Here is a 19729-nt window from a genome sequence, read left to right on the forward strand (position 1 = left end):
AAGTTAAAGTTTTGCAAACAGTTACGCGTCATTTAATGTATCAGCGAACCATCGCCTTGCATTTTCTCTCTCCGTTCCTTTGCTTGCTGCTCGAAGAAGCGACCTTTACCCCTCCACCTCCCGAACGGAACCCGAACTTCCCCGAAGTCGCCGATCACGGCAGCGAACTTGCCAGAGCTTTCGTTGTCGCCATAGAGAAATTTTCAGTTGCGTCCAGCGACTACAAATGCAACCTTGCACAATTTAGAATGTCTGGTATCAGCGAATTCCTTTTCTGCACTCAAGCGCTCTTCCGAGTACTTTGAACACGCTAGAAGCTTAGAAATCACTTAGCATTGAGATTACATCAGCCAGGGGCGGTCGTCCATTAAAATTTTATGGGATCAGTTTAGTTACACATATAGCCATCAGAACTTGATTTTTACGATAGAAGTTCATGTAAACAATGTTAGGGATATTTTGTTCTATATAGATAATTTTTTTGCCATAAAACGTCGCATTTATGCACTTCAGGTTAATCACGACCAATAATTTTACAAAGGAACAACAAGATGAATTTTTGCGTTTTTTCTCGCAAAATTTTCCCGTTTTTATAGAGATATTTATAGTAAGTAAAATTTTTTGGGAAATCGACGTACATTTGGTTTAAATCAGGATAAAGTCAAATGAAATTGCGATAAAATCAGGGAAATTTCTACAAAAGGGCAATTTTAGCACTTTATGCACTTAGAGTAATCAAGATTATTAGCAACATGCCAGGCTAAGCCTCGGTGATTGGCACAGGCATGTGCAGCAAAAGTCGCCACGGCATCGTTAGCCTTTCCAAATTTAAACAGAGTGGTTTACCACAAATGTTGAATTTGAGAATTTCTTATTAGGAAATTTTGTTCACTTAACCAATTTGCACCTTATTCGACAATGCAGCAATGAAATTCATTACTTCTTACTGATTAACTTCATGTTAATGTTAGTACAGTAGGTAATAACTATTAATTTGTATTTATATTTTAATATATTGCATAACTATTCTCTATTTATTTTGTTTGAACATACCTAAGGAATTGACACACCATTCTTATATGGGTCAAGTATACCTTTCCGCGGCGGGTCTGTTTACACGACCAAGTGATTTGAGGTATACGGCGGACTCAAGAAGTTTTGAGTGGTTACATTTCTTTTGTTTAAAGGAAATTTGAAATTGAGAAAGTTTTTTATTAATTTTATTGTGTTTCAAATTTGAATTTCACTTTTTTAATTCCCTGATGCTATATTTTGTTACCACCTGGAGTTTCAACAAAACTCAGAAGTAGCATTTACTGAAATTTTGTCTTACATTGCATATTTATGAACCACGGCAAATTGCACCGGCCTATCATTTATTAGGAGGCCATTAGAGGCTTGCCAAAGCAACCTTTTAGATACTAACAGCTTGCTTTGCGCAACACAAATTTTATATATTTATTTTAAGGGTTCACGACATAATAATTTTTTTTTACATTTAAACAGAATTTAGAACATGCTTGCAACACTTACTTTTGTTTATTAATTTTACATTTTGTAGTGAAGTCTATTACTGACAATAAATTATTTCAGTTTATCAGAACACGTAATGGTATTCTAATATCAGGTTCAGGTCACTTTATTGTCATTCAGAATTTGAATAATAATTTGAACACGCACAGATCAGTTCAGCTTAACGAAGGCCAATCTTTATTTTTTAATTATCAGGATTTTTCGCAAATTATTGTGGATCAACAAATTTTACACACAAGAATGTTAGCTTTCGAACAAGTAAAAATGAAGGAAATTGAGTTACTACCTAATATTCCCAAGAATTTATCTGATTTTACTATTCCCCAATGGACTTCGCTTGAACTTGCTTTAAAACAACTTAATCGATCAATTAGTAAGAACATTTCATTTCAAGAATTAGTCTTAAACCCTTTGCCCATGTCTATATTAGTTTTTATTATTTGGAATGTTTTATTAACCGCAACCTTAGGATATTATTTGTATAAACATCATCAGCTTTCGAAACAGATTAATTCAGAGCAGCGCAGTAATAATTAATAGGTTAAGGCAACACATTAATCATGGACATTAATATTTTTAATTACGGTTGGATATTTTATTTAAATTTTCCTAATTTATTTTCAAAAAGTTATGGCAATTATTTTTATCAATTTATTTTAATCATATTTTATTTTTGATGAGACAATTTAATTTAATTTTAAAAGAAAAGGCAGTGGAGATTAGTTGGTTTTGTGTACATGCGTACTTGAATTATATATACCCATCCTATTGCAATTTCCTTTCTTTGTCATAATTTTTCCCTTTTAACCTAACCTGTCTATACGGAACGCCATGGACAAGCAATGCCTACACCATCCATGGGCATTTTTCATGACGGACATCCGCAAGCAGTCTACTATTACCAAGCAGAAAGACTGAGTATCATTCTACGAGGGAGACATGCAGATATTTTAAGTACTATTTCAAGAAGAGACTCGTCACCACCAATTTGAGGGAGACATGCAGACATTTTTACTTATTACTGCACGGAGACTACCTTTTACAGGAAGGATGTACAACCATACATTTCCCAGCATAGCGGACTACACATTATCAACAACACCTAGTGATGGAGCTAAATAAAATTCCCCTCCACACTGTTTGCCCTCCTAGTTCTACGGGTAATTTACTACATTTTTACATTGCCCCAATGCAGTCAAGACGACAAGCAATCCAGAAAGAAGAGGAAGCAGAGAAAATATACATTCTACAACCAGCAGTTCCGGTCACAAACAATAATTACAGAATTGTGCTACAGTGTTTCTACACATACACATGTGAGCTCCTATCATGTGTATCTATTTGGTCATTTAACATGCATTATGGGAAACAGTACTTTTCCATAGTCCTTATATACATTTTCAGTTTTGTGTCATGCATAAGAATCAGTTTTATATGCATTTAAGTTTACATTATACTGCAAGGAAGCGACAAGCATCAGTCAATTGACCAGTGCATCAATTAGTGCATAATTTTTTTTTTCCGATGAAATTTTGCACTTTGAATAATAAACGGACATGCAAGCAATAAAAAACATAATTACAGCACTTTCGAACATTTTAGAAAGCATGCTTTAGTGACAATATTTTATGCATATGTGTATTGCATGCAAATATAAGTGTGATATATTTTATTTTTTTTTCTCTTCTCACCAACATGGAATATTGAAAGCGACACATTTGTTCGCAGAACATTTATTTGATATTTAAACTCAAGCACATAGTTTTGTCACTTGCAAGATTAATAATTTTGTGTGCAGTCATACAAAGGTATTCACCAAGCCAGATATATGTATACAGTGTACAGTTTAATGTAGAAAAGAAAATTGAACGCTATAATTAAGTTTTATCAGCGACAGTTTTCAGTGTAACTCACTATATGCTTTGAATATTGTATAATAATACATTGGAATGTGCAACACAGCCATGCAAGTTTATATATTTGGCGATGTTAGGAGTGCAGTGCTACCTAGTTCGTAAAACATACGCACTTTGATATGATCAGGTTTTCACATGGACAAAATAGTGAGATGTGACAATGTTTTACATGCTTACTTACGTGTGCTTACTTGTGCACCTTTTTAAGGTTTTTCTATTTTGTTTGAAGAGTCTATATCAAGTGGAACTAGTCATAAACATTGTGAATTCCGTTCCATCTTGCAAGACGCTCCAGCCAGCCGTTGGCCTTGCGGAAGACACAGAGTCGTTATCGCGTGGCGAGGGATCACAGACTCTTGACTAGGAGCAAATTAATGAGCAATTCTACATGAAAACATTACGTACACGCACATGTGATACATTAAGAGTTTTTTCGCTTAACGACACGAACTTTTGTGATTTCTAGTCCTATAATAGTATATATTATTGTTTTTTACATCGTATAAACATACGACTTTGTTAGTATTAAGGGTATTATTTATTTTAGAGTTTAGGGAATAAAATTTTTTTTTTTTCAGGCTACGGCAAACAACAGACAAGTTATGTTTTGGTGGATTTATTTTGTATATTTGGTTTTTTAAGAAAATATATGGAATTGGCGAACCTGAGTCATGTCAAGCTTTGCGATTTGACTTTTAAATTTTCAAAGGAAAATTTTTCCTAGGCGGCGCGAACGTATCAATCCATAGGATTGTATGTTTATTTTATTAAGTCTCTCTGAACGCTTCATGTTGACCAGGGCATTCATTTGTTTTTCTCTCAGCTGTCTCAAGCTTCTTAGGCATGTTTACAATGGGTGCGTTCCGAAAGTCTTAACGAAACGAACGCATTCAACGAAAATAACTGGGCTCGTGAATCTGGTGAAACCAGTTATTTTACGGACTTATGGGACACTCTAGGCGAAAGCGCAGGCGCAGCGTTTTGTTTAGAGAAAGTTTCCGCATGGCGTCAGCGGAAGGAATGTCCTTATGGCAAAAATAAACTCTATTATGGCCACTGTTACTCATTTTAATCACATTCTAAGAACGGTCAAACCATACTTATCTTGTGCATGTTGCTTCATATCGCTATCTGTTAAAATTATAATACATTTTCCGAACTAGTGCAGTTTGAATCCACCAGCACGCGCTTTGTCTGCAAGGAGCAGACGATTTTCACGGAACAAACCAGCATCCTGGCCCGTGCGTTTGGTGAATCTCGTTCTTGCACGAAACGCACGGAATGCGACTTTTGGGACAGCATAATGAAACTCACGAAACGCACGGAAGCACTTATGGAACGGCCAGTTACCATAACTCGTTTAACGCGTTAAACTCGTGCGACTTTCGGAACGGGCCCAATGCATTGTGTTGTGCCATGCAAACCTCCTGAGCTTTCAGGAAACAGGTAACACTTCTGGTTTTAGAGTCAGCGGTTTGCATGGTAGCAATTATGATAATAAACACGATTCGGCGATTCGGCATCGAGGAAGAGCTCGATGGCCAGGGGATATAGAGGTGAGACAAGCTGGGAAGTGGCGGGACTTTGGGAATTGAGTTGGTAGAGAGAGGAGGTCAGCAAGGCAGGAGGTCGATAGTAGTACAGCGCTCTGGTCAACAAATAGGAGAGAAGCTCACAGAGGACTTCGCTATTTTCATTCAGCTAAGAGACTTCAGTTAGACAGGTAATTATCCTACACCCAGCCATGATACAGGTTCAACGGTTCACAAAATCCAACGAGTTGCCATTGTCTTTTCAGTAGTTTAATTCCTTTGTGTAATTTGTACCTTTCGCATGCCAAGCAATAACTCGTCATGTCAATGACGAGTGGTCTCATCAAGAGGATGAATGATGAGTAGTTTACATCACCCCATCAGTTAACTGGTTCAGATCCCTTCATTCTATAGAATGACACGTTATTTTAATTTCTAAAACTGTAACTGTAGAACAATTGTATAATTTTTGTATAACATTTCTATCTTGTTATATGTGTTAATGGTTTCATCCTGGAATAGAATGTCTCACATTTATGTGTGTTTTCATTTCCAATACATTCGAATGAATACATATTCGTTTCAATGGCATTTACAAAATCACCCGACATTTTATGTTAAACAAGTAAGATTATTTTTGTGCACGAGTGTGTTAGCCGATGCGTAGCAAAGTATTTTAGGAACAACACTTGAAAAAAATTCTTGTAGGACTAACTAATGTAATCGAAGATCATAATACCTTTTAAGGTGTGGTAATATTATAATGGGATTGAGATCCGAAACTTTCAGACCCGGATCCGGATCCAGATCCGTAACTTTCGGATCAGGATCCGTTTGGCCATCCCTAGTCTCGATCTTCACTGTGATCTGGGGAGCGTGAATCTTAAAACCGGCTTTGGTATCCGTCACTAATAATTGGGTCCATATTATTATCAGTGTGGATGCAGTGACGTTGGCAGAAATTTCATAAGGGATGCTTTAAAGTAACCAGATTTTTGAAACAACAAAACGGGACATTTTTCATATTTTCCTCATGAAAAAATGGGATGGCAAAATGTACACATTTTAATGTAGAAAGTGTTTCGTCATAAATCTTTCGTTTGAAAACTAATTAAATAAATAAATACTGTATAAATAACTTAGGAATATAAATAACTTAGAAATATGGTGATGTGCACTGCACTCAAACCAAGAAGTCCTTTAGAATCAAGTCATTCATTGATACTTTGCCGATAAATGATCTTCAGTACATACTTCTTTTCACTGTGATTAAATTGATTGATTGATTGATTTAGTTTATTTTACTTCGCGTTTTGTGCCTCTTGGCTAATTTGCGAAGATGGGGATGAGTGAGGAAATGATGAAATTGATGAATGGACATTCACAAACAACCAAGCCCGACCGGGATTCGAACCCGGGACCCTTGGCGTCGCAGCGCGATGTGATAACCACTCGGCCACAGGGTCGGGCTTCACTGTGATTAAAGTTCACCTTATTAATCAACACAGCTTTCAAAGTTTGTACTGAAAGAGCGTTCTTGTCACTTGTCCACAATTCAGTCACATACCAATTTGTTAAGAAAACTGGAATATATCACATTGTTGACAATGAATGAAATGTGAAATAATTTCTACCCAACAATGCCATAGTTCATAGTAATAGTAGAAAAGGTGTATTGTTGCAGTAATTATATGCCGAATCAGTGGCCTGCGTACAAGTTAAGCTATCGAAGCACTGCTACGGCATGCAATTCGAATTTTGCATAATTCCCAGGATACTTAGACTCCCCTAAAATGTGGAGAGGCATTTTTGCGGAGCCCGTGAAAGACTGAAATGCCGCAAAGCAGTGGTGTGCGGTGTTTTTATCAAGGCAAGCCTGCCCCTTGATGTACTATTGTTTATTTAAAAATTTATATTCATTGCATCGGCTATCTAAATGGTCACCGCACGCTACTGGCCGAAAGTCATTGTCCCAAAGAAGCGACATTTTGTTGTCCCGTTTTATGTTCCAAAAATCGGGACAGAGACTCAGAAGAAGGGGGTGTCCCGGCTAATACGGGACGTATGGTCACCTTCGTAGCTTTGTGTATATTTAGTACCAACGTTTCATGTATCAGATTTTCACAAGGATAGCTGGCAAGCCTAATTACCGTCCATTATTAGTGTAAACGATAATGTGATTGTTGCTATTAAATACTTCATTTTACGACAAAAATTTCGACCGGATTTTCTAACACTGGCTGAAATTTGCCGTTGATCAAGTTCCAGAATACAATAGATTCTATACGAATACGCAGGTTTGGAATGTTAAGCATTCACATTCAATAAAGGTTGTCACATACCGACCATGTACTGTACAAAGACTTTGTAATTGAAATTTTTACTTCATTTCGAGACGCTTGTTAAAATTTGACAAAAGATCATTAAGCAAGAATTTTAAAAACACATTAAGTTGTAGTGGTAGTATCTGGAGGATATAGAAGACATTCTCTTGTGTATACGAGTTACAATCGACACAGAACGTTGCGACCTGTATATTTTCCTGTAGTGACTGCGGGTTAAAGGGACGAAGGGATCCAACCACCCCTCCCCCGGCCCGAGATGTCCATGTTGCCAGAAAAATTAATTTCTCTCCCTCTTTTATGTCTAAAAAAAAAAAACGATCTACATCGTCTGGTAAGACACCTAAAAGTCAATCTCACTTCCACGTAGTACATCCCGGTAACTGCAATGTTGCAGGTCAACGAGGCTCTGGCGTCAGGACATTATACATTGGTCTATGGTATAATCCTCCACAGGGTTGTGCTGTCCCGAAGTCTAAATTTAAGCCGTCACCCCTACACCCCCCTCCTCCCGTGACACGAAAACCATAAAGCGTCAGGTAATTCGTAACCCTGCTCTTGGTATCTAAAATTAAGCGACTCTCCCAAAACTGCGTTTAAAAACTACTAAAATAATGTAGTAATTTCAATGCCACGGAAGAAAATGTCATCCGACACCCACGAGAGGTCTTTAGTCAGCCACTGACGAAATTATAATCTTATACATACATTGGTCTGAAATGTATTCTCACCGTTACAACCTTTGAAAACATTTCCTCGAGGGAAATAATTTGCTAGGGCAATTAGGGTACATCTTGCATATATCGTACGACAAAGTCTTAAATTTGTTTACTTCCATGACATATCAGGAGTGCAGATTTCAAATTGGTGACAGGAAAGGGAATATTTAAGGATCTAAAAATCGAATTCACGAGTTAGTCGTCCATTCTGTTGATTGAGATTACGATAAAATATGCAAAACAGTATCTAAATACAGTAAGTGAAGGCAGGGTCCCCTCCCCCCCTTTTGGCGGTACGCTCTATCGGCAACTTCTTGCTAGATAAAACTTAAGAAACGTGCGATAGTGCACAGTGGGATCCATGAGTATTGCCGTGAAAATTTGTCCATCACCATGTTCGTGCACTTTATTTGACCCAATAAGAGCTTCAAGAATTAAAAGAAAACTCAAAACAAGCTGTTAATAACTTCTGCACCAGCTTAAAAACACACAGGATGTAAGAGAAAAATTAATGAACATAGTCATGGACAATTTGCACGGTAATTAATACTCATGGATCCCCCTGTACGAATACACAGGAACTCTTTTGTTTAACGTTGCACTAATATCGTTTATGCCACAGGAACGTTTCTTCCTACAAAAAAAGGCACTGAATATAGGAACAGAAAAATACAAGATTGCATAAATCTGTCTTTCTAGAAAGCCTTTTGTAATATTTACGCTAGGACTAAAGGCACTTACCGGTCATTTACACGCAGCGGGATTCACGGGGTTGTTTAAACAAACTGAGTAACCATATCCGCAGGAGAGGGAGCTAGTCAGCTCTATGAATCATGCCCTGACTGGTCGCTACGACGCCATCTCACTTCTTCCGACTTGATTTCAGTTTCACGTCTGAGCACAAGCTACGCGTCAATCATTACGGGCAGTAAAACGTACAGCATTCTCGTATTAACGAAGACTAATTCTGCTGTCAATTAACAATCAACAAAGAACCATAACTGTAAGCAGTAACTGACAAAGGTAAAGCAGGGTCAACTTAATCCATTGATCTGTCTACCAGAGGCACGTATCTAGACATATGTTCAGGGGAGGTGTCCGAACCAAGTGTCTCAGGAATAATAATAATGTTTAAATTAAAATAATTATATTAAATTAAATTAATACTAATTACAATACATAAATTAATATTATATTATTATTACACGATTAGGTAAAAATACTATAAAAATAGAGATATAACAGCGCATATTCATTACGTAGCTTACCTGTAGTTAAGATCGGAATAAATTACATAAAAACAAGTGCCCTGGCAATGAAATTAATGTAAAATAGATCAATAATTGAATATTTATCGAATAAAAAAAATTATGTTAAATGTAGTTGGAGAAATATAAGTTTCTGATTAAAATTTTATGCACATTATTTTGAGTAATAGTGTACATAAATCATCTTTGTAATGTCATTCAAAGCCGTATGATCCCAATATAATCCTTGCCTTCTAAAAAGTTCAGAGGAAATGAATAACCATCGATTATGCAACAAATGCTAATATTTTCATTACTTAATTTTTAGTACTTGATAAGTCTTTCGGGGGGTCCGGACCCCTGGACCGCCCTAAATATATCCTTGGTGTCCTTATAACCCCTTTAATCCCAATATAATCCTTGTCTTCCAATAAGTTCAGAGGAATTCATACAACAAATGCTAAACGAGTATATTTTTATTACTTAATTTTAGTACTTGATTAATCTTTCGGGGGGAGGGTCCGGACCCCCTAACCCCCTAAATACGTCCTTGCTGTCTAGGAGGATGGGAGGATAGACATTGACATCAAACTCTTGCAATTCAAGAAGCCATTCCTGAAGTTTGTGAATTAGTCAATATCACAAAATATCTAAAATCATAGAATGTGCTAAAGACTTCCATCGTTTATTAATACACAGACTAAAGAATGATAAAACATATTTCATTATTGCTGCAGGGGACCTTTTTTTTATTTCACACAGACTACTTGTTTTGAAGGAACATTTTAGATATGTTCCAGAATTGTTTGTTTGTTCTGAGTTAGCGCGCTTAGTACAAATATGGCGGTTAGAAAGATTTTTCTAAAAATGCACACATAACTTAGGACAAGTAGGTGATCCTCCTTGTTCACTTCAAAATACCACAAATGGAGATACAAAATAATAATAATAATCAAGGAAAGGAAATTGGTAGGGATGGAAAGGAGTATATAGATCTTGCTCAGGATAGAGACAGATGGAAGGCCTGTGTTGCTGCAGCCATGAACCTTCAGGTTCAAGAAGGCTACAGAGTGTGTGAGTTGGTTAGTTAGTTACTTGGGTGCCCGCAGAGGGGGCAGGGGAGGCTCTTCCTCCCACCCCTGAGATATCTGGAAATACTTCATATAATTCGAAATATGAAATTCTAGCATTAAAACATGGTCGAAGGGTGCCGTGAAAGACAGCGGATTAAGTATCTATGCAAATGTTCCTAGTGGTGGGGATTCTTTGCGAAAAGCATCACTCTACGTTTCCCCCACTTTGAGCACTGTTGCCCCCAACCTGAGAAAAAAATCGTGCGGGTGGCCTTGATAATAATAAATAAATGGAAATCTTCAACGAAAAATAATTTGTCTTAATGTTGTTAAAAAGCATTTACGCAATTATAGGCTAGTTTCAAAATCATTGACAAAAAAGTCCCAAATACATTTTCTGTCTAGGATAATCGCAATTGAGAATGAATAATGTAACTAATGAAATGCTGGAAATTCGAACCAAAGATCCCTAATTTTGGAGCATATTATACACACGAACAAAGTAGAGCACGTGAACACGTATGAGAGAGAATATCTTGAAATTTCAAGTTAGCCAAACAGATCTACTCACCGGTTCTTAACTGGGTAAGCTGCTTCTCTTTTTCCTCGCTTTGTCGATAGACAGCGTTGTAATCGCTATGCAGTTGCTTGTATCTCTTCTGTAACTCGTCATAATCTCTGGATGCTGTAGAAAAGAAAATAAATATAATAGAGGTATTATGTACAGTGACGTGTCAGTAGTAGCGCACAATTATCACTTTCTAACCTTAAAATTAAGTTACAATGTTGTAAAAACTATGAATAAACAATACAAATAAGTATGACAATTTGTACATTGTCTGAGGAGAGAATTCTTCCTTGCCAGATGAGAACGAATTTAGAAATATAGAGCTTGTGAAAGAATGTCTGGGAGTTGCTCTGCCCCTCTTCAATTCGAACGCTAGATCCGATCATCCATGTTTACGCCCTCTGTTCGTTCAACTGCGATGGTTTTAGTTAATTTAGTGCGATTACCTTGTCGTTGCGTTCTACTAACTCAAAAATGTTTTGTCAAAAAAGGTCAAATTTCACGTAACCTAAATCCAGCTTTAGACGAGAGAATTTTTCTTAGCATTTTTCTTAACATTTGTACCATGACCAAAATGCTACCGTGTAAAGTGGGAAATCTTATGGCATTTCAGATGCCATGGCATATTTCATGGCATTTCTCAAGGATAAGCTCGGTCCGTATCATTTTTCGTAGCGTAACCAATCAGAAGCGACCTCTAGGTCACGAGTGCAGTTGTAATGGCGGTAATGGTTGTAACAACGTATCACTTCCCATGTTCAAAACACGATAATTATTCAACCGAGAGGAATTACGTTTCGTATTAAATAGTTTTAGGTAGAGAAGCATGGCGCTGATTAAATATACGTACTTTACAACGTTTACTGCACACGTATGGAAGAATATTTTAGTTTTTACAATTGTAAAAACCGTACACTCGCCATATATGGTATAATTCGATGTGCTTGTCGTCCTGTATGTATCATACAATGTAATCTCAACAGCTATCCGAAATGTTCCATGAACTGCTTTCGTGTAAAGTGCTATCTGCTATAAGATTTTTTGGAAGCATTTATGCTTGCAAAAATGTTAAAGGAAATGCTCTCATCTAAAGCCGGCTTTATACGAACAGCAATAAACAGTAAATACAAGTTCTGCTCTCTAAAGAAACCTTTGCCAGAAAGCGACGATGAAACTGGATGCGCTGACCACACGTCACGCAGTGAAAAGCCACTTTGCACACTTTTGCTTTCAAATGACTCTCGCGACGTGTTTCATAAGAACATTAAATTTTCACAGGCAAAAAAACATTCTCAAAATTCGAGAGGGCGACTGTCTTATACCGCACCTACGGTTCTATTCCTTAAACCCACACATGGGCTCATTCATTAACTTTTTTACCATTAAACAAGTTGATATACTTACTCTATCCAGCGCAAACCGGACACACAAACTAGTATTACATGCTGAGGACATTCATGAGTGCACTCAGGAGAACAATTAAAGTTTGTCAACTTGGAAGATTTCACATTGCACACAACAGCTTGTCTAAGCTGTTCACTCCAAATGATTCTACTTGGAACAGACTGAAAATAACTCATAGACACGCGACGTGCCCAGTTTCTCCGATAATCGTCAACTTGTTACTGATTTCCTGACCACAGGCATCTTGGCACTGGTTTATCAGTCGTTGAAGAGCATGGGACGCAACCAGCCACAAGATCAACAACCCCCAAGCAAACACTTTCAGGGCTGAAGACCGCTGGGTCATTGCCATCCGAATCTCGGGATTCTCCACCATCCCTCATATCACTATTCGTCATTTCCCTTGCAATTTCATCATACATCGTAGTTTGATACACACGAAACTTGTGTGCATACTGAAAATATATTAATGTTCGAACCCGACAAAGCAATTCAAGTGACAGTTTTGTTTTAGCATTGTGTTGGTTAACTTATTATTATTTCTCTGCCTGGACATAATTATCAATGTCCTGAATTGAAGAACTTTTACAGTGGGATCCATGAGTATTGTCGTGCAAATTGTCCATCACCATGTTCGTGCACTTTATTTGACCCAATAAGAGCTTCAAGAATTAAAAGAAAACTCAAAACAAGATGTTGATAACTTCTACACCAGCATACATAAAAATCCATCGCTTAAAAACACACAGGATGTAAGAAAAAAATTAATGAAAATAGTCATGGACAATTTGCACGGTAATACTCATGGATCCCACTGTACTTCCACTACTTTTTGAGACTGATAGGGTCATACGGGCAAGTAGAAACGATTGTCTCGTAATAGTTAGTTTTTAAATGTAATATTTCATTACCTTCAGTGAGAATTTTAAATAAAAATTGGGTACTATCAGATTGACCGGTGCGTGAATACTTTACAAAAGCCGAACCTATAGGTTAGCTATTATTTCTGAAATTTGAAAGGCGAGGAATGTTACATATATTGTGTAGGGATTTAGTTTTTACTGTATTACTGATTGTAAATACGAACTGTTTAACTGAGCGTTAGCTTGTTGTGTTCACTACAAACAAATAAATTTATGACGATCACGATAATGAAATTCTAAGCTCTTGAAATTTTGTCGAACGACAACTCAACGAAAACATGGCACCAGAATTTCATTAAAAATCACGCATGCCTAACGTTTCCTGTTAACGTCTGGAAGACGTTATCAGTTGAGGAAAGGCCATTTCTATTGTTCGTACAGCCAGAAACTGTCAATTTCCAAGAAACTCGACCGATCTAATCGTGGAATAGGGTTATGAATTAACATGTATTTCTGGAATACCATTACTGTTCAAACACTGACGTTTTACAAGCTTCTATTAATAGACTGGACGGACATTCCTTTCCCCTTATTCCTGCAGTATTAATTTATTTCACGCTAATTTCGTTTTGTGGTTATTCTTTACACGTCCATTCCGGTGCACAATAGTCCTTTCCGCTCACTTAATACCATTGGCTTGGTGTAACCATCACCTTCTCAAACTGGAGAAAGCCGAATGGCTTCTTCTAGTCACGTGAGCGACGTCATCATCTGTAGGCGAGACAGCCGCCATGTTTGATTTATTTGGTGGAAGTAATGATGGACCTTTTCAGGGAATGTGGAATTGCAATGCAATTTTAAGAACTGCGACGAAGTTTAAGTGAAGTGTGAACGTACAAGAAATATGGTCTATAAGTGTTAAGTACCCCAGTATAGAGGGAATTATGATGAGAACAGTAAAACTAATGATTTCCTCGAGATGTTACTAAAAAACTAAAAAAAGAGAAATGGATTAGGACAATTCCACGTAATTTTGTCCCTACGATCAACTCCAGGGTAAGTAACACAGATTTTATACTTATCAATAAACTTGAGAAATAGCTTAGTTCACAATGTAAAGATTTATTGTGCACGAAATAGGCATCTTACAAACTTTTAGATTTGCTCAAGTTTTACTTGTTTCTTGTAAATCATTTTTGATCACCAGTATCGAATTGGTAAATCTAACCAAGCTAATTTATTTGAAATGCCAAATAATTTAACTTGAATTACCAAATTTGGTTAACGTTACATAGTTGTTCATAATTGCAAAATGAATTGTACAACGTTATAAAATATTGTCACATCTACCAAAGCAGTCTAGTGCTTCGATAACATTTTCGTTATCGAGACTTCCATGTAATTTATACAAATATTCAGTTTCAAAGTATGCTTAAGGAAAGAAAACTATAGAACTTAGCAAGATTGAGAAATATGAACATTTATATTCTTATTTATTTTTAGATCGCTTTTATGCCTCTTTAGGTTAATCGGAGATAATGGAAGACAAGTTGATATTTATGTTATGCATTGAAATACAAAGTACACTGTATAACAACAAGCACTTTGGTGGAATATTTCCTTGTATAATTATAGAAGAATATAATGTTTATGTTTTAAATAAAAGTTTTCGCACAATAAGCATACATTTTAACCGAGTTATATGAATAAGCAAACATAGTCATTTTCTTTAACTTGGGTTTTCTTGAGTGTATTTAATAAAATTCTGTACATCAAGTAAAACTTGAGCAAATCTAAAAGTTTGTAAGACGCCTATTTCGTGCACATTAAATCTATGCATGTGTATAAATTATTTTGGCTCTACAAACTTTCATGTGACATTTTTTTTTTTTTTGGTATTCCTAAACAAAATGGTTGAGAAATTTTCACTGATGTTTGGTTAAAGGAAACAAACAAATCGCCAAACTGCTCAACGCCAAACTGTCAACCTAACCTTTTTCTTTAGTCTAAGCAAATATTTTTTCCCGCGTACCAATTGTAACCTAAAATCTTTAACCGTTTTGTAAAATGTATTGGTTCAATTTTTTTTAAAAAATAAAGTATAGCTACTAGTATTGCGACTTGCTGATGTCATGTTTGATTTTTGTTATTTAGCGTCGCTTTTCTACCAATTTTGGCTAATCGCGACGATGAGGACGAATGACGATATGATGAAATTGATGAAGGAACACTCACAAATATCACCGGCCAGGATTCGAACACGGATCCCCTGGGGTTTAGCGCTCAGTGCTAACCTCTCAGCCACGGAGGTCAGCTCTGATATCAGGTGACCTACAGGAGAGAATATTATTTTCCTTTCAACAAAAGTATTACATGTATACTTGAGGGCAGGTTAAGTAACAAAATACTGTAGATGTGAATTGTTAATAAATTGGAAGAGCTTTCCTAGCTTGTTCATTCTATGCTGGTGAAAATGAATGTCATACCCGCCTGTGATCCTATATACTGCCAATTCCTGGCATTGTAAACCCCACGTCATGATTTTGCTGAAAATGTTCATGCTAACCACACACTTGTATTTCTATATTTCAAAGACGGTCACAATTTCTGCAAGATTTCAATTCTCTTATAACTTAAGTTCTGCTTGTATAAAGCAAGTACCTAATAGTCCACTTCATTCTAAAGACCCCACTTTGTTATTGTTCCCAGTTATAATGACATTTTTTCCTTGTGCCATTTCCAGGTCGGCCAAGCACATTTCAATATTGGGGACATTGAATGGGAGACTGTGCACTTGGATGACCGTATAGGAAAAGTCTTGCCGAACTATGAAGACACTGCAGAGTTCGTTAACATTGTTTTAAACTGGTGGGAAGTAGTCAACGTCAAGTCTCCATGGAAAGATGCGATGTTAAGATATATTTTACAGTATCCTCTGACAAACGAATCCTCAGATGAGAGACCCTTGTACCTACATAAATTCCTTGATTTGTTGGGAAAGTTTGAACGTCTCGTCAGGAAAACTCACCAGAGAAACTTCCAGTGCGATGAAAATAATCATACATGGGCTAATTGGATTGGATTGGATTGATTTGTTGTTTTAAGTCCACTTTATGCACAGTAAGGCTAATCGGGACTGGACCTACAGTTTAAAGTGGTTATGTGCCTCCACTGGGAATCGAACCCGGGACCTACGCTACCACTGCGCCATCGGGGAGGCCACATGGGCTAATTGAAATAACCAGATATTGTACAGAAGAGTTAGGACTGCAATACCTTTTACCAGGAAAATTTCAATCAGACACACTTGAAGCAAGATTTGGCCAATACCGACAGTTTGGTGGTGCGCAGTACAATGTACTATATCTCCATCATATTTTTGAGACGGAACAAAATTACGTCTTGCCAGCAGAATGAAGTTGAAACTGAAGTCACTAAAATATGGTGACATCTTTGCAAATCAAATTGACGAGTATGGTACATCTGAATTTACCATGGCTGTTACAGACTTGGCTATGTTTCAGAGTCCGAAAATTCGTGGTGCGGATATTGTGGAAGCGAAGAGAGATCTTCCTATTTTGATGTACCTAGCAGGCTATTGCTCTTACATTACAAGAAAAATATTGACGTGCGATGACTGTAGCAACATTCTAGTTTTGGACAAGATTATGCAAGATATTCCAAATGATTAATTGGATTTTATAAAAAGTTCGATAGAGGTGGTTGTGAATATTGTGCTGATCAATTATGTTGTTGTCAAAAACTGATAAGCCGTGAATATGAAGTGGAATTCTTGAAAGCAGCAAACCAACGGGAAGTGGCATTCAATTTGAATCTTGTGAAGTTCAAAGAAGATGAAGATAAGTGGTTGGTGAGCTGCAACGAATGCGAAAACATTTTGAGAATAATTTTGTGGTCCTCAACAAATGCTTTGTTAAATAATTATTGTAAAATAGTAAATAACTTTGTTGAAGGCCGACACAAAAGAAGAAAACTCTCCACACTCTAAACTTTTTTGCTGTTTGCATTATTCAATTGTCAAAAAAAGTGCTATCGGAAAGAAAATTAAATGATAATGATATTGAATGTGCTAGCGATGTGTCTAAGAGTATATAATTGGTTAGACAACTTGACCAAGTTCCTGTCAACGTAACAGGCGGTGATTAACTTATTGTATTTGTTTTATACTTTTCTTACAAAAACTGTAACGAGTTTTATGTAAAAGTTAAAAATATTACGGATAATATTTCATAATTACATGCATTTTTAAAAAAAATTCCACCAGGAAGTTTGTAACGATTTTCAACATGAATTTGGGTTATTATAGGGATTGTTATTGTGGTGGCCATAGTGGCTTCATGAACGAAAATGTTGGTGTAAATATTCATTTTTTCTTTTATCTCTTCCAACTACGTATATTTACGTGAGGGTAAATGTTAAAATGTGACTTCCTCTGAGATTCCAGTCATTCAAAGAAAGAAACAAACGAACTTTAATTCTCTACGATGAAATGTTGTCTTCCTTTTAGAGCTTTAAGACGATCGCCTCCAGATGATGACGTCAGGACTGAGCGCTGCGGCCTGAGCCTCTAAGATGGTCTTGGTGTAACTCCAGACGAATTATTCAATATTACGTGGCGGAGTGGTTAGCACATCGCGCTACGACACCAGGAGTCCCGGGTTCGAATCCTGGTCTGGGCATGATGTTTGTGAGTGTCCATCAATTTCATCATATAATCACTCATTCTCATCTTCACAAATTAGCCAAAAGTGGCACAAAAAGTGAAGTAAAGTAAAGCAAATCAATCAATTTTTTTTAATAATAAACGACTATAGTTGGGAGTTTTCCAATTAGAGAGAAATGAAAATGAGAATCCATATAATAAACACGATGATTTGATTACATAAGTGTGCATATATCGTAATCTAGAGATGGGATTTAGCAGAGACAGATACCGGTGTTGAAATATTGGAACGAGAAAGAGACAAATTTCTGTAAAAATCGAGACGGGACAGAGATTCGGAGTCCGAGAATCTCCTTGTTCGCTTTGTATATTATTATTATTATTTTTTAAAAAAAAACTTTACAGTGTAAGTTAGGGCATACCAACTCTGATTATTTATAGATAGGTCATATACAGGGTGATTCATATTTCCCTGCGGGGTTTCGAACGTTTATGGTACAAGATCTATAACACATAGAGCAGAAAGACGTATATCGCTAAATAAATAATGTCTCTAACTTGGTATGTGCCTTAAAGGTGCTCGATATGTGCACCCCTGGTGATGCGGATTAATCCTGAAATCAAGTTTCTGCCACACACGTCCCAACATATTACGATCAGCCGGTCTCTTTGTACAGTCACTGCCACTTCTAAGTTGTAACGAACCCATTGGGAGTCAATGGTATTGTTACAACCCAGAAGTGTCCGTGACTGTACTTGTCCCACGCACGAATTGTCTTTCTGTAGGTGCTTCTGTTCAATATTTTGCACGAAATCTCAGTTTGTCATAACAGTCTCACATTTAGTGAATTCTAAGACGCAGAACGCCATGTTTGAGTTAACTAACTGTTACGTACTCGCACAAGTAAACCAGATGGCCAATGACTGAAATAAGGAATCATAGATGGCAGCACGCGGAATAAATATTAGGATCGCAGATTATAGTAACAATGCGCATGCGAATTGAACGAAAGTGTTTGGGAGAACTGAAATTAATTGTGCTTACATAAATTTATGAACTGGGATAAACAATGGAGATGGATAAAGGCGAGATAAAGAAATGATCGACACGTGCAGCATATATGTGATTGTATGTCAAGATTAATGAAGTAAAAAAGCGATTACAATTTTATATCTCTACCGTCTTAAAGGGAAGGAGTTTTTCCACTAAACCTTTTTGGTTGCTTTTCCCGGTGCGGCGCCTACTCAGTGGCGGCCCCCAAGCACTTCCGTTGCGGCGCATATATTGCTGACCCGGATCGAGGTTGAGGGCGGGACAGGCGGCGCCCCTCGATTAACCCCTTTTCTCTGCTTGTATTTAGCCATCGTACAGAAAGATATTGATTTGAATTATTTGTTGTACCTTTGACAAAGACCAAAAAGAAGGGAGATATGGCAGGGAAGATACGGGAATCCATCCAATGTTTAATGGGTGAAGGAATTTTGATATAGGTGCTTTTGTAAATAAGAGATATATTCACTAGAAGAATAAATATATGAAAGGCATATGATTTTGTCGATAGAAGAAGTGTACTAAATAATAGAAGGTGAAATTTATAGAAGAATAAGTATATTGATTAGTAGAAGAAGAATTATATTAATGAATAGAAGAATAAGTATATTGATTAGTAGAAGAAGAAGTCTATTAAACAACTGATAGAAGAAGAAGCCTATTAACCAATTGATAGAAGAAGAAACCTATTAACCAATTGATAGAACAAGTTTATTAACCAATTGTTAGAAGAAACCAATTAAAGAAGAAGCCTATTAACCGATTGATAGAAGAAGAAGCCCATTAACCAATAGACG

At 36.7% G+C, this 19729-nt stretch overlaps 1 protein-coding gene across 4 annotated transcripts in view; it reads right to left on the reverse strand.

Moving 5' to 3' along the window:
• LOC145991066 (uncharacterized) overlaps nt 1-19729 on the reverse strand; it is an 84844-nt gene that overhangs the window by 44108 nt on the left and 21007 nt on the right. For 3 of the 4 annotated variants that reach the window (XM_083126784.1, XM_083126783.1, XM_083126782.1), the window contains exon 3: nt 10934-11047. In XM_083126784.1, the coding sequence (XP_082982910.1) occupies nt 10934-11047 (114 nt within the window). Of the gene's footprint in view, nt 1-8783; nt 8921-10933; nt 11048-19729 lie in introns of those variants that run through there. The other variant, XM_083126785.1, reaches the window with a different exon arrangement.

Source organism: Lepisma saccharinum, chromosome 8 (genome assembly GCF_977018435.1).
Source record: "Lepisma saccharinum chromosome 8, izLepSacc3.1, whole genome shotgun sequence".
NCBI lineage: Eukaryota > Metazoa > Arthropoda > Insecta > Zygentoma > Lepismatidae > Lepisma > Lepisma saccharinum.